Source organism: Haliotis cracherodii, unplaced genomic scaffold, assembly GCF_022045235.1.
Source record: "Haliotis cracherodii isolate W230 unplaced genomic scaffold, xgHalCrac1.p SCAF_2, whole genome shotgun sequence".
NCBI lineage: Eukaryota > Metazoa > Mollusca > Gastropoda > Lepetellida > Haliotidae > Haliotis > Haliotis cracherodii.
Genome location: NW_027266275.1, coordinates 12258046 through 12274340, shown reverse-complemented (window position 1 = coordinate 12274340; position 16295 = coordinate 12258046). Strand labels below are relative to the sequence as shown.

Here is a 16295-nt window from a genome sequence, read left to right as displayed (position 1 = left end):
TAGCCTTATTTAATTATTAACTTAGTAATATGGTGACACAATCACCATACCAAAGATAAGCATGTTGATAATACTGAAATAACATTCCACATAACTTAGATAACATAAGTTATATTATTATTCAAATACATACATAGAGATAAGCTAGCAATTTTATAGATTACCAACCTTAATAAGTAAACTAATCCAGAAGCCCATAATAGATATTGAACTAAGAACCTACTTTCCTAACAACTTAAAATAATATTACAAACCTAAAGGACCTCAAATAGATAAAACATATGTACAACAAAACTGTATGTTAATACTTGTGTCTGCCACATACTTCCCCCCACAGGAAAATGATGTCTCATCATTTGACCTTGCCGCTAACAAGGTCGAGAAGAGTATCAGCCCCTCGGTGTTGCCTATCATCTGCTAGCAGAGAATTGAGATAGTTGGCTCTGGCAAGCCATTCTGGATTTCCAGGATCACTTATGGCAGAAAGAACATACTCTCCACTTCTCATCCAGCTGGGCTGTGACCTGGTCCTGGTTGACCGCCGTGGCTGAGAAGCATCTTCTGGCTGCAAATTGGTTTGTTCTTCTCTGTCATCCTCACTACCTGTAGCCCCAATCTCAGATCTGTCTTCATCTTGCTCGTTCTGGTGAACAGTATCATCAGTTGGCTCTTCTTCTTCCCTCCCTTCTTCAGTAGGAATCTCATCTCCTTCTAAAGCTTCTTCTGACTCTCCTTCAGTTGGCCTTTCCACTGTGATCTCAGTAGGAACTGAAGGTTCTGAAGAACGGGTATAGCCAATTGCTGATTCCTCATCAGACAGATCATCACTTGTTTCGACAGCCGTGCTCTTCCTCGGCTTAGGCACAGGTATTGGTACTTGTCGTCGTCTGGGTTTAATGGCTGGTGGCATTTTGACTGGCAAAGAACTAACTGGCAGCAAGAGGTTACGATGTAGCACTCTATTTCTTCCCTCTCCATTCTCCTTTCCAACCTCAAAGACAGGTATCAATGGATTGGGATGGCGCAGCACAACATATACATCTTCCTCCCATCTGTTAGCTAATTTATGTCTTCCATCAAAGGCCACAATCTTTACAAGGACTCGATCTCCTGGTTCCAACATTGCAGCTCTGGCCCTCTGGTCATAGTAAGTCTTCTGCTTGGCCTGAGATTTCTGAGATGCTGTTGAAGCTATGTCATAGGCTTGCCTCAAACGGTCCTTCAAGGATTTGGTGTACCCTGTTATGGACTTGCTTTCCTGAATTTCCATGTCCAATCCAAAAACAAGGTCAACTGGAAGTCTTGGATGTCTTCCAAACATCAAGAAGAAGGGAGCTACAGATGTTGACTCATGGCGGGTACAGTTGTAGGCGTGGACGAGTGGACCTACATGTGCCTTCCAGTTCTTCTTTTCATTTGGTTCCAAAGTACCCAGCATGTTACAAAGAGTACGGTTGAACCGTTCTGTCATCCCATTGCCCATTGGATGGTATGGCGTTGTCCGTGACTTTTCTATCTTCAGAAGCTGGCACAGTTCCTGCATCACCTTCCCTGTAAAATTGGCTCCTTGATCAGAATGGATTCTTTTTGGAAGACCATAATGGATGACAAAATTGCTGAAAAAGGCTTCTGCTGTTGTTTTTGCGGACATGTTCTTGGTTGGGTAGGCTTGGGCGTAGCGAGTGAAGTGATCTGTCACAACCAAGACATGTTCTATTCCTCCTTTAGAAGGTTCTAGGGAAAGGAAGTCCATGCATACAAGCTCTAGTGGCTCGGAAGTCTTGATGCTGATTAAGGGAGCTTTGATGTTGGTTGCTGTTTTCCTCCTTAGACAACGCTCACAATGTTTTAGGTGGGTCTCCACGTCACGTGTTATCCCTGGCCAGTAGAATCTGTCCTGTAGAAGTGATACAGTCCTGTCTCTTTCAGGGTGTCCTACCATGTCATGGAGGCTCCTCATTGCCGTAGTTCTTAATCGAGAGGGTAGAACTAGCTGTTCCCTGTCTACGCCATTAACACTGGCGAATCTGTATAGAACTCCTCGCTTGAGTTTGAACTGACTGTAGTTCTTCATCAATGATGTCATTTCAGGATCCTTCAGGTAGTTCATCCGGTCTGATCTTGCTCCATTCCTCAAGTGTTTGATAATTTCTACAAGGGCTTGATCTTTAGCCTGTGATCTTCTCCAGTCTCTGGCATTCTGTTCACATCTGTCCTCAGTTAAGTCAAGGTCTTCCTCTTCAACCACATCTGCAGAGAGGCACAAACTTTCCACAAGATTCGTCACATGGGTAGAATGACAAATAGCTCTGACATAATCTTTTGCAATCTCATCCATGTCATCAGGGTCTTCCTTGACTGGTAACCTGGACAGAGCATCGGCATCACTGTTGGATTTCCCTGGGCGGTACTTAATGCTGAAATTATAGCTGGAGAGAGCAGCAAGCCATCTATGACCCGTGGCGTCTAATCGAGCACTTGTCAGCACATACGTCAATGGATTGTTGTCGCTGATAACCACAAAGTCATGACCCCACAAGTAGTCATGAAACTTCTCTGTGATAGACCATTTCAGACACAAAAACTCCAGCTTGTGTGCTGAATAATTTCTCTCAGAACGACTGAGTCCTCTACTTGCATAAGCTATTACTCGTGGCTGTCCGTCCTGCACCTGGTAGAGTACTGCACCTAGTCCATGACCACTGGCATCTGTATGTAGTTCAAAGGGCTTGGTACAGTCAGCATATCCCAGAATTGGTGGCATGGAGAGTCGCTGCTTTAGTTCGTTGAAAGCACTCTGTTGGGCTTCCCCCCACATCCAGTTAACGTCCTTGGGCTTTGACTTCTTTGAAGCTGACTTTGGCATTAACTCTGAAAGTGGTTTGGCAATTTTGGCAAAATCTTTGATGAATTTTCTGTAATAGCCAGCAAATCCTAGAAATTTCCTGACTTGCTCCGGGCTGGAAGGAGTTGGCCAATGTTGCACTTTGTCAATTTCTCAGGGTCAGCTTCAATTCCATGTTCTGAAACAATGTACCCCACATACCGAACTTTTCTTTTGAAGAACTTGCACTTCTTGGTGGCTAGTTTGAGCCCACATTCTTGTATCCGCTGGAAAACTTGTTTGAGTCGTTCAATATGTTCTTCATACGTGTTAGAGAATATGATCAAATCATCGAGATAGATCAAACAGATGTTAAGGTGTAGACCTTCAAGGCATCGTTCCATGAGACGCTGGTAAGTGGCTGGGGCGTTGGTAAGTCCAAATGGCATACGATTGTACTCGTAGAATCCTAGAGGTCCTACAGTGAAGGCAGTTCTTTCTTTATGAGCTTCCTCGATCTCCACCTGGTGATAACCACTTTTCATGTCAAGGACTGAGAAGAACTTGTTTCCACCCAAACAATCCAGTAAGTCTTCAATCCTCGGCAGAGCGTAGGAATCTTTAATGGTTCGGTCATTAAGCTGGCGAAAATCTGCACACATCCTGAGACGCCCATCTTTCCTTCTGGCAAGTACAATATTGGATGCCCAAGGACTGTGTGACTTCCTGATTACTTCAGCTGAGAGTAGTGTTTGAAGATGGTTCCGAACTTCATCATACATTACAGGTGGTATTCGGCGATGTCTCTGTTTGAAGGGAACTTCATCAACAATGTCTATCCGATGATGCACCATGTTGCTACATCCAATGTCATCATCATGTTTGGAGAAGATGTCTGTGAACTTCATGATGATGTCAAGTCCCATCTGTATCTCTTCCCTTGTCAGGTCAGTGTCATCAACATCGACTTGGTTGATGATGTCATCTGGGTCTCCTTGTTCTCCAGTTTGTAGCTCCGGAATAGATACAGGCTGAATCTCACACAACAGAGCTCTAGGAGGGACAACTACTGTTCTAGTTGTAATGTTGGAGATGTGCACGTCCACTGGGTTCCGACTGTCATAGTTGTAAGATATAAGCGTAGGCGCTATGTCCAAATCCTGTGGTAATGAAGCAAAGCTGGTAGGTTGGAGTAAAGCACATATGACTGGTGAATTGAACCCCTTGGTTACTTGTCCTTTGATAACCATGTTGGTGTTGGGTGGAATGATGAGGTTCTTGTTCTCGGTGCTGCGAACAAATCCAAGGCAGTGTCCTCGTCGCTCTAGTTCTTTATCCCGTAATGCTAAAGTCATGTTAGCTAAGTACCAAGGAGTGTGGAGACTGGCCTTCTGAAGAAAACGTGCTCCGTGTTGTAGCTTACACTCATTCAAGAAATGCTGCAACACATTAGTTCCAAGCAAAGCAGGTACCTTGGCATTGTATCTTGTTTCAGGAACAATTAACATGAGGCACGAATCCGAAGTTTTGCTTATTCCTCCACCAATGATATTGAGTCTTACACTCACATATCCAAGATATGGAAGCTGTTCCCCTCCGGCACACTCAATATCCAAGATATCACTGATTGGTTCCAAGGGCAAAGTCTGTAAATGATTCTTGTAAAATGTCTCAGATATAATAGAGACTGTAGCACCAGTCTCCAACAGAGCACGAACAGGAAATCCTTCAATGCTGATCTCAACTTCTGTGGCATCTCCTACTAGTCCGTCTGGAATCTCTTTATACTTGGGGCGCCCAATAAAGCCTAATGGTTGCCCCCTCCCATAGGCCTGGCCAAGTTTAAAGGGCGTCGAAGATGGTCCAGTCTCACTCTACACCCAACTGCAATATGACCAGGGTATCCACAGCGGTAACAATAGATGGGTTCCTGTGGTTCTGGCTGCAATCCATACCCATGAACTTGAGGTGGTTGGTGTGGTGGAATATGCTGGGGCATATATGGCGCTTGTGGCCTTGGAGGCTCGGGCTGACTGTAAGAAGGCTGTTGCTGAGGCATAACAGATGGCATCTGGGACTGGAACGAGCTTGTCTGATGTGATGGTCCATTCCGTTTCCCATAATGTTTGCTGTTCCTCCTCCAGGAAGTCTGAGGAGTACCTTGAGAGGCTGGTGATGGTTGATGAGGCTGTTGAAGAAATACTTGAGCTGAATGTTGACGTTGCTCCTTTAGGTCAGCTAGCTCTGTCTTGATATCCCTCATCATGGCTTTAAGATCCATCACTTCTTCCTTAGTAGCAACAGCAGTAGAAGAGTCAGAGGTAGAGGCCATCTTTATGGTAGCTGTCTTCTTTCCTGTGCTGTGACTTTGATCCCGCTTCATGTCAAACTCAACTTCCCTCATCAAAGTTGAAGATGTTATCATACTTGTGGGCAGCAAGGCTCTTCAGTTCAGGCTTAAGGCCATCCCACATCTTGCTTCGGAGCATTTCATCCTCTTCCTCAAAGCTCATCTGACGTTGGGAGGCTATCCGGTACATGAGGTTCTCCAGCCGACAACCCCATACTGTAACATCTTCCTTGTCTCCTTGGAAAGTACCATAAAACTGTGACATCAGGGTCTCCTTCCTTCTCAAAGTTCCAAAAGCAGAATGGATCAAGAGGTCCTCAACTGTGGCAGTGTGTCCAAGCTTCATGGCAACCAGGGCGGCTTCCCCCTTCAATGATTTTCTGATAACCTGGAGTATAACATCTAGAGAATGAGTCTTTGACTGTAGAAGACAGTCAACTTCATATTTCCACAAGTCATATGGAGTGTCCTTTTCCAGGCCATTCCTTGAATCCAAGCTTTAAAGTCATCCGGATTCTCAACCTTTGGAGACAGTCCCATCTTTGTAAATATAGTTAACAAACTTTTCATCTCCTCTTCTTCAAGATTCATGATGTAAGAGTACGATGCAGTCGAGTGGAAGGATTACAAAATCCAAATAAAGGTCACAAAAGCATTTGAAGAAGATGTGCAAAGACACAGAAGTCACAGAAGTTTTGAAAGATGCTGATAACTGAAATCTGAAAATGAATAGAGATGATCACCGAGTCACAACTGCAATCTGAAAGAAAAACAGCTGCAATGGAATATAAAAAAATTGATTGCAAAATATTTCCTAAAAAAAATAATCTCAGTGAAAAATAAAAGTAGATACTAAAATGCTACATAATGAAATAAAGTACCTAAGATAACTAATACCCGGTGTGAATATGAGACCCACAAAACAACACGAAGGAACAGATCAAGGCATGCTGTTATGTAAATGTGAAAAAAAAGAAGTGCAGATGGGGAAAATGATTTCAAACTAAGTCAGTCTGTGGTAGAGCAGTCAGAAAAAACAACAACCCAAACTAATTCTAATCTGATTATTATTATTATTAAATACATATCCAAGTTTATTTGCATATGTGTAGAAAGGTCAAACTTTATTGAAACTAACAAAACAGTTTATCCAATAGTCAAACTAAACTAAACTAAACTAAGGATACATGCCGTAAACAAATGTACACAATACCAAAGTATAAAAACTTGGTTTTCACCGAAAAAATGTTTTCACAAGTTGCTAAATGCTTCATAACAAGGTTTACTGGCCAGATACATATCTATAATTACAAATGTAGAGAAAGGTTGAATGTAATTACAATTACGAAAACCTTACATAGATGCAGATAATTGAAATATATGTACAATAATGAAAAACTTAAGCCGGCAAAGACAAATAAATACTATGAAGTAAAATATATTACATGATTGATTGCAAAGGGAATTAATTTATAAATTACCAGATATCAGAAATATGCTTTGTGTACGGGAATAAGGTACAAGTTACAAAATACACAACGTTATATCCACGTTGTATCCACCGATGTCAATACACACAAGTCAGTAACATATACCGTGAAAGTGAAGGGAATCCCATGGCTTGGCAGATCTCAGTACATGTGCCTGTACACAGAAGGAAAGGGGAGCTGTCTATCCCACGAAGAGGCTGGCTGACATTTCTTAGGCAAAAATCCTCACTGGGGGCTCCATTTTGTAACCGGTTTTGTGATGGCAAATACAAGGTCCAACACAGGCTACGGGTGTGAGTCTTTATTGCCTTAGTAGATAACAATGACACCCTGTAATGTACGAACAATAAGATTATAAAAACAGTAGTACACAGGTTTCATACACACATATATTAATACAATACAAAGCGACCTTTCATTTGATATAAACATAGTCTATATTCATTACATCAACATGAACTTAATAATCAATGATATATAAAATCATTATCTTAGCCTGAAGTAAACAAACGATTTATCAAGGGCGATAACTCGATCCCGACATTACTGATAAGATTACAATATATAGATGGTCCACGGTTCTAACATACAATGAACATTACAAATACAATTACCACTTTGTTGAAACTACTATATTAGTTCATTACCTGATCATACATTTGGTATGATACACTATTTACAAAATATACTTCATGACACATCAAACATGTAAATTATGCGTACCCTGTGGGTGACACTGGGGTGTTTGTTCTCTCCAGGCAGCCGCCTTGCGTGGTAGCTATGTAGCTGTCAGCACGCTCCTAATTACAGAATCAACTATGAATAAATGTAACACACAGAATACAATTGAGGAAATATAACTAACTACAAACTATCATACAATGATTGACATTGCATACAAATTCAGTATTTACACAATGATAAAAATCAACGCATTCATTCAAACATTCAGACACAGAAAGAAGAAGGATGAAAAGCATTTATAGTGTTTACTTAGCCTTATTTAATTATTAACTTAGTAATATGGTGACACAATCACCATACCAAAGATAAGCATGATCATAATACTGAAATAACATTCCACATAACTTAGATAACATAAGTTATATTATTATTTAAATACATACATAGAGATTAGCTAGCAATTTTATAGATTACCAACCTTAATAATCGAATTAGTTATGCCAGATCTGTCCAAGTCCAAATTGTTGACTGACTTCTGAATTGGTGTATTATCAAGTGCAAGATGGATGAAAAGTGCACAGTTTGAACAAGCCAATGAAAACAAGGCTTGGGTTAGAACAAAGAGGAGAAACAATGACACAAACATAGACCAACCCAACCACCCTCTACATTATAAGTAAACTAATCCAGAAGCCCATAATAGATATTGAACTAAGAACCTACTTTCCTAACAACTTAAAATAATATTACAAACCTAAAGGACCTCAAATAGATAAAACATATGTACAACAAAACTGTATGTTAATACTTGTGTCTGCCACATACTTCCCTGCACAGGAAAATGATGTCTCATCATTTGACCTTGCCGCTAACAAGGTCGAGAAGAGTATCAGCCCCTCGGTGTTGCCTATCATCTGCTAGCAGAGAATTGAGATAGTTGGCTCTGGCAAGCCATTCTGGATTTCCAGGATCACTTATGGCAGAAAGAACATATTCTCCACTTCTCATCCAGCTGGGCTGTGACCTGGTCCTGGTTGACCGCCGTGGCTGAGAAGCATCTTCTGGCTGCAAATTGGTTTGTTCTTCTCTGTCATCCTCACTACCTGTAGCCCCAATCTCAGATCTGTCTTCATCTTGCTCGTTCTGGTGAACAGTATCATCAGTTGGCTCTTCTTCTTCCCTCCCTTCTTCAGTAGGAATCTCATCTCCTTCTAAAGCTTCTTCTGACTCTCCTTCAGTTGGCCTTTCCACTGTGATCTCAGTAGGAACTGAAGGTTCTGAAGAACGGGTATAGCCAATTGCTGATTCCTCATCAGACAGATCATCACTTGTTTCGACAGCCGTGTTCTTCCTCGGCTTAGGCACAGGTATTGGTACTTGTCGTCGTCTGGGTTTAATGGCTGGTGGCATTTTGACTGGCAAAGAACTAACTGGCAGCAAGAGGTTACGATGTAGCACTCTATTTCTTCCCTCTCCATTCTCCTTTCCAACCTCAAAGACAGGTATCGATGGATTGGGATGGCGCAGCACAACATATACATCTTCCTCCCATCTGTTAGCTAATTTATGTCTTCCATCAAAGGCCACAATCTTTACAAGGACTCGATCTCCTGGTTCCAACATTGCAGCTCTGGCCCTCTGGTCATAGTAAGTCTTCTGCTTGGCCTGAGATTTCTGAGATGCTGTTGAAGCTATGTCATAGGCTTGCCTCAAACGGTCCTTCAAGGATTTGGTGTACCCTGTTACGGACTTGCTTTCCTGAATTTCCATGTCCAATCCAAAAACAAGGTCAACTGGAAGTCTTGGATGTCTTCCAAACATCAAGAAGAAGGGAGATACAGATGTTGACTCATGGCGGGTACAGTTGTAGGCGTGGACGAGTGGACCTACATGTGCCTTCCAGTTCTTCTTTTCATTTGGTTCCAAAGTACCAAGCATGTTACAAAGAGTACGGTTGAACCGTTCTGTCATCCCATTGCCCATTGGATGGTATGGCGTTGTCCGTGACTTTTCTATCTTCAGAAGCTGGCACAGTTCCTGCATCACCTTCCCTGTAAAATTGGCTCCTTGATCAGAATGGATTCTTTTTGGAAGACCATAATGGATGACAAAATTGCTGAAAAAGGCTTCTGCTGTTGTTTTTGCGGACATGTTCTTGGTTGGGTAGGCTTGGGCGTAGCGAGTGAAGTGATCTGTCACAACCAAGACATGTTCTATTCCTCCTTTAGAAGGTTCTAGGGAAAGGAAGTCCATGCATACAAGCTCTAGTGGCTCGGAAGTCTTGATGCTGATTAAGGGAGCTTTGATGTTGGTTGCTGTTTTCCTCCTTAGACAACGCTCACAATGTTTTAGGTGGGTCTCCACGTCACGTGTTATCCCTGGCCAGTAGAATCTGTCCTGTAGAAGTGATACAGTCCTGTCTCTTCCAGGGTGTCCTACATTGTCATGGAGGCTCCTCATTGCCGTAGTTCTTAACCGAGAGGGTAGAACTAGCTGTTCCCTGTCTACGCCATTAACACTGGCGAATCTGTATAGAACTCCTCGCTTGAGTTTGAACTGACTGTAGTTCTTCATCAATGATGTCATTTCAGGATCCTTCAGGTAGTTCATCCGGTCTGATCTTGCTCCATTCCTCAAGTGTTTGATAATTTCTACAAGGGCTTGATCTTTAGCCTGTGATCGTCTCCAGTCTCTGGCATTCTGTTCACATCAGTCCTCAGTTAAGTCAAGGTCTTCCTCTTCAACCACATCTGCAGAGAGGCACAAACTTTCCACAAGATTCGTCACATGGGTAGAATGACAAATAGCTCTGACATAATCTTTTGCAATCTCATCCATGTCATCAGGGTCTTCCTTGACTGGTAACCTGGACAGAGCATCGGCATCACTGTTGGATTTCCCTGGGTGGTACTTAATGCTGAAATTATAGCTGGAGAGAGCAGCAAGCCATCTATGACCCGTGGCGTCTAATCGAGCACTTGTCAGCACATACGTCAATGGATTGTTGTCGCTGATAACCACAAAGTCATGACCCCACAAGTAGTCATGAAACTTCTCTGTGATAGACCATTTCAGACACAAAAACTCCAGCTTGTGTGCTGAATAATTTCTCTCAGAACGACTGAGTCCTCTACTTGCATAAGCTATTACTCGTGGCTGTCCGTCCTGCACCTGGTAGAGTACTGCACCTAGTCCATGACCACTGGCATCTGTATGTAGTTCAAAGGGCTTGGTACAGTCAGCATATCCCAGAATTGGTGGCATGGAGAGTCGCTGCTTTAGTTCGTTGAAAGCACTCTGTTGGGCTTCCCCCCACATCCAGTTAACGTCCTTGGGCTTTGACTTCTTTGAAGCTGACTTTGGCATTAACTCTGAAAGTGGTTTGGCAATTTTGGCAAAATCTTTGATGAATTTTCTGTAATAGCCAGCAAATCCTAGAAATTTCCTGACTTGCTCCGGGCTAGAAGGAGTTGGCCAATGTTGCACTTTGTCAATTTTCTCAGGGTCAGCTTCAATTCCATGTTCTGAAACAATGTACCCCACATACCGAACTTTTCTTTTGAAGAACTTGCACTTCTTGGTGGCTAGTTTGAGCCCACATTCTTGTATCCGCTGGAAAACTTGTTTGAGTCGTTCAATATGTTCTTCATACGTGTTAGAGAATATGATCAAATCATCGAGATAGATCAAACAGATGTTAAGGTGTAGACCTTCAAGGCATCGTTCCATGAGACGCTGGTAAGTGGCTGGGGCGTTGGTAAATCCAAATGGCATACGATTGTACTCGTAGAATCCTAGAGGTCCTACAGTGAAGGCAGTTCTTTCTTTGTGAGCTTCCTCGATCTCCACCTGGTGATAACCACTTTTCATGTCAAGGACTGAGAAGAACTTGTTTCCACCCAAACAATCCAGTAAGTCTTCAATCCTCGGCAGAGCGTAGGAATCTTTAATGGTTCGGTCATTAAGCTGGCGAAAATCTGCACACATCCTGAGACGCCCATCTTTCCTTCTGGCAAGTACAATATTGGATGCCCAAGGACTGTGTGACTTCCTGATTACTTCAGCTGAGAGTAGTGTTTGAAGATGGTTCCGAACTTCATCATACATTACAGGTGGTATTCGGCGATGTCTCTGTTTGAAGGGAACTTCATCAACAATGTCTATCCGATGATGCACCATGTTGCTACATCCAATGTCATCATCATGTTTGGAGAAGATGTCTGTGAACTTCATGATGATGTCAAGTCCCATCTGTATCTCTTCCCTTGTCAGGTCAGTGTCATCAACATCGACTTGGTTGATGATGTCATCTGGGTCTCCTTGTTCTCCAGTTTGTAGCTCCGGAATAGATACAGGCTGAATCTCACACAACAGAGCTCTAGGAGGGACAACTACTGTTCTAGTTGTAATGTTGGAGATGTGCACGTCCACTGGGTTCCGACTGTCATAGTTGTAAGATATAAGCGTAGGCGCTATGTCCAAATCCTGTGGTAATGAAGCAAAGCTGGTAGGTTGGAGTAAAGCACATATGACTGGTGAATTGAACCCCTTGGTTACTTGTCCTTTGATAACCATGTTGGTGTTGGGTGGAATGATGAGGTTCTTGTTCTCGGTGCTGCGAACAAATCCAAGGCAGTGTCCTCGTCGCTCTAGTTCTTTATCCCGTAATGCTAAAGTCCTGTAGGCTAAGTACCAAGGAGTGTGGAGACTGGCCTTCTGAAGAAAACGTGCTCCGTGTTGTAGCTTACACTCATTCAAGAAATGCTGCAACACATTAGTTCCAAGCAAAGCAGGTACCTTGGCATTGTATCTTGTTTCAGGAACAATTAACATGAGGCACGAATCCGAAGTTTTGCTTATTCCTCCACCAATGATATTGAGTCTTACACTCACATATCCAAGATGTGGAAGCTGTTCCCCTCCGGCACACTCAATATCCAAGATATCACTGATTGGTTCCAAGGGCAAAGTCTGTAAATGATTCTTGTAAAATGTCTCAGATATAATAGAGACTGTAGCACCAGTGTCCAACAGAGCACGAACAGGAAATCCTTCAATGCTGATCTCAACTTCTGTGGCATCTCCTACTAGTCCGTCTGGAATCTCTTTATACTTGGGGCGCCCAATAAAGCCTAATGGTTGCCCCCTCCCATAGGCCTGGCCAAGTTTAAAGGGCGTCGAAGATGGTCCAGTCTCACTCTACACCCAACTGCAATATGTCCAGGGTATCCACAGCGGTAACAATAGATGGGTTCCTGTGGTTCTGGCTGCAATCCATACCCATGAACTTGAGGTGGTTGTGGTGGTGGAATATGCTGGGGCATATATGGCGCTTGTGGCCTTGGAGGCGCGGGCTGACTGTAAGAAGGCTGTTGCTGAGGCATAACAGATGGCATCTGGGACTGGAACGAGCTTGTCTGATGTGATGGTCCATTCCGTTTCCCATAATGTTTGCTGTTCCTCCTCCAGGAAGTCTGAGGAGTACCTTGAGAGGCTGGTGATGGTTGATGAGGCTGTTGAAGAAATACTTGAGCTGAATGTTGACGTTGCTCCTTTAGGTCAGCTAGCTCTGTCTTGATATCCCTCATCATGGCTTTAAGATCCATCACTTCTTCCTTAGTAGCAACAGCAGTAGAAGAGTCAGAGGTAGAGGCCATCTTTATGGTAGCTGTCTTCTTTCCTGTGCTGTGACTTTGATCCCGCTTCATGTCAAACTCAACTTCCCTCATCAAAGTTGAAGATGTTATCATACTTGTGGGCAGCAAGGCTCTTCAGTTCAGGCTTAAGGCCATCCCACATCTTGCTTCGGAGCATTTCATCCTCTTCCTCAAAGCTCATCTGACGTTGGGAGGCTATCCGGTACATGAGGTTCTCCAGCCGACAACCCCATACTGTAACATCTTCCTTGTCTCCTTGGAAAGTACCATAAAACTGTGACATCAGGGTCTCCTTCCTTCTCAAAGTTCCAAAAGCAGAATGGATCAAGAGGTCCTCAACTGTGGCAGTGTGTCCAAGCTTCATGGCAACCAGGGCGGCTTCCCCCTTCAATGATTTTCTGATAACCTGGAGTATAACATCTAGAGAATGAGTCTTTGACTGTAGAAGACAGTCAACTTCATATTTCCACAAGTCATATGGAGTGTCCTTTTCCAGGCCATTCCTTGAATCCAAGCTTTAAAGTCATCCGGATTCTCAACCTTTGGAGACAGTCCCATCTTTGTAAATATAGTTAACAAACTTTTCATCTCCTCTTCTTCAAGATTCATGATGTAAGAGTACGATGCAGTCGAGTGGAAGGATTACAAAATCCAAATAAAGGTCACAAAAGCATGTGAAGAAGATGTGCAAAGACACAGAAGTCACAGAAGTTTTGAAAGATGCTGATAACTGAAATCTGAAAATGAATAGAGATGATCACCGAGTCACAACTGCAATCTGAAAGAAAAACAGCTGCAATGGAATATAAAAAAATTGATTGCAAAATATTTCCTAAAAAAAATAATCTCAGTGAAAAATAAAAGTAGATACTAAAATGCTACATAATGAAATAAAGTACCTAAGATAACTAATACCCGGTGTGAATATGAGACCCACAAAACAACACGAAGGAATAGATCAAGGCATGCTGTTATGTAAATGTGAAAAAAAAGAAGTGCAGATGGGGAAAATGATTTCAAACTAAGTCAGTCTGTGGTAGAGCAGTCAGAAAAAACAACAACCCAAACTAATTCTAATCTGATTATTATTATTATTAAATACCTATCCAAGTTTATTTGCATATGTGTAGAAAGGTCAAACTTTATTGAAACTAACAAAACAGTTTATCCAATAGTCAAACTAAACTAAACTAAACTAAGGATACATGCCGTAAACAAATGTACACAATACCAAAGTATAAAAACTTGGTTTTCACCGAAAAAATGTTTTCACAAGTTGCTAAATGCTGCATAACAAGGTTTACTGGCCAGATACATATCTATAATTACAAATGTAGAGAAAGGTTGAATGTAATTACAATTACGAAAACCTTACATAGATGCAGATAATTGAAATATATGTACAATAATGAAAAACTTAAGCCGGCAAAGACAAATAAATACTATGAAGTAAAATATATTACATGATTGATTGCAAAGGGAATTAATTTATAAATTACCAGATATCAGAAATATGCTTTGTGTACGGGAATAAGGTACAAGTTACAAAATACACAACGTTATATCCACGTTGTATCCACCGATGTCAATACACACAAGTCAGTCACAGATACCGTGAAAGTGAAGGGAATCACATGGCTTGGCAGATCTCAGTACATGTGCCTGTACACAGAAGGAAAGGGGAGCTGTCTATCCCACGAAGAGGCTGGCTGACATTTCTTAGGCAAAAATCCTCACTGGGGGCTCCATTTGTAACCGGTTTTGTGATGGCAAATACAAGGTCCAACACAGGCTACGGGTGTGAGTCTTTATTGCCTTAGTAGATAACAATGACACCCTGTAATGTACAAACAATAAGATTATAAAAACAGTAGTACACAGGTTTCATACACACATATATTAATACAATACAAAGCGACCTTTCATTTGATATAAACATAGTCTATATTCATTACATCAACATGAACTTAATAATCAATGATATATAAAATCATTATCTTAGCCTGAAGTAAACAAACGATTTATCAAGGGCGATAACTCGATCCCGACATTACTGATAAGATTACAATATATAGATGGTCCACGGTTCTAACATACAATGAACATTACAAATACAATTACCACTTTGTTGAAACTACTATATTAGTTCATTACCTGATCATACATTTGGTATGATACACTATTTACAAAATATACTTCATGACACATCAAACATGTAAATTATGCGTACCCTGTGGGTGACACTGGGGTGTTTGTTCTCTCCAGGCAGCCGCCTTACGTGGTAGCTATGTAGCTGTCAGCACGCTCCTAATTACAGAATCAATTATGAATAAATGTAACACACAGAATACAATTGAGGAAATATAACTAACTACAAACTATCATACAATGATTGACATTGCATACAAATTCAGTATTTACACAATGATAAAAATCAACGCATTCATTCAAACATTCAGACACAGAAAGAAGAAGGATGAAAAGCATTTATAGTGTTTACTTAGCCTTATTTAATTATTAACTTAGTAATATGGTGGCACAATCACCCTACCAAAGATAAGCATGTTGATAATACTGAAATAACATTCCACATAACTTATATAACATAAGTTATATTATTATTTAAATACATACATAGAGATTAGCTAGCAATTTTATAGATTACCAACCTTAATATTCGAATTAGTTATGCCAGATCTGTCCAAGTCCAAATTGTTGACTGACTTCTGAATTGGTGTATCGTCAAGTGCAAGATGGATGAAAAGTGCACAGTTTGAACAAGCCAATGAAAACAAGGCTTGGGTTAGAACAACGAGGAGAAACAATGACACAAACATAGACCAACCCAACCACCCTCTACATTATAAGTAAACTAATCCAGAAGCCCATAATAGATATTGAACTAAGAACCTACTTTCCTAACAACTTAAAATAATATTACAAACCTAAAGGACCTCAAATAGATAAAACATATGTACAACAAAACTGTATGTTAATACTTGTGTCTGCCACAGTGAGACCAAGTAGACCTTCTGTGGCCGATGTCACCACAAGTATCTCTATAACAACTGTCACTACTGGTGTCTTTCACCTTGTGATCACGTGGATTATTTATTGCAGGAAGTAACCTATTTGAATATCGTTTGTCTGCTTGACTGAAAAAGCAATACCCAAGACTGTTATTATTACGTATTCTACTCTTTCACTCGATCTTTTCTCTTTACATAAATTTACTTATAACCTTTTCAGAATAACCTCATGCACAATCCATGATTGTTTTGTTTTTTCTA

General features: G+C 41.4%; 2 protein-coding genes across 2 annotated transcripts; both read right to left on the bottom strand.

Moving 5' to 3' along the window:
* Positions 1 to 352: 352 nt before the first annotated feature.
* On the bottom strand, positions 353 to 1321 carry LOC139469797 (uncharacterized). The gene has a single exon (XM_071252093.1). It carries the CDS (start codon positions 1319 to 1321, stop codon positions 353 to 355), a length of 969 nt encoding a protein of 322 aa, XP_071108194.1.
* Positions 1322 to 8200: 6879 nt separating this feature from the next.
* On the bottom strand, positions 8201 to 9169 carry LOC139469796 (uncharacterized). The gene has a single exon (XM_071252092.1). It carries the CDS (start codon positions 9167 to 9169, stop codon positions 8201 to 8203), a length of 969 nt encoding a protein of 322 aa, XP_071108193.1.
* Positions 9170 to 16295: the final 7126 nt, after the last annotated feature.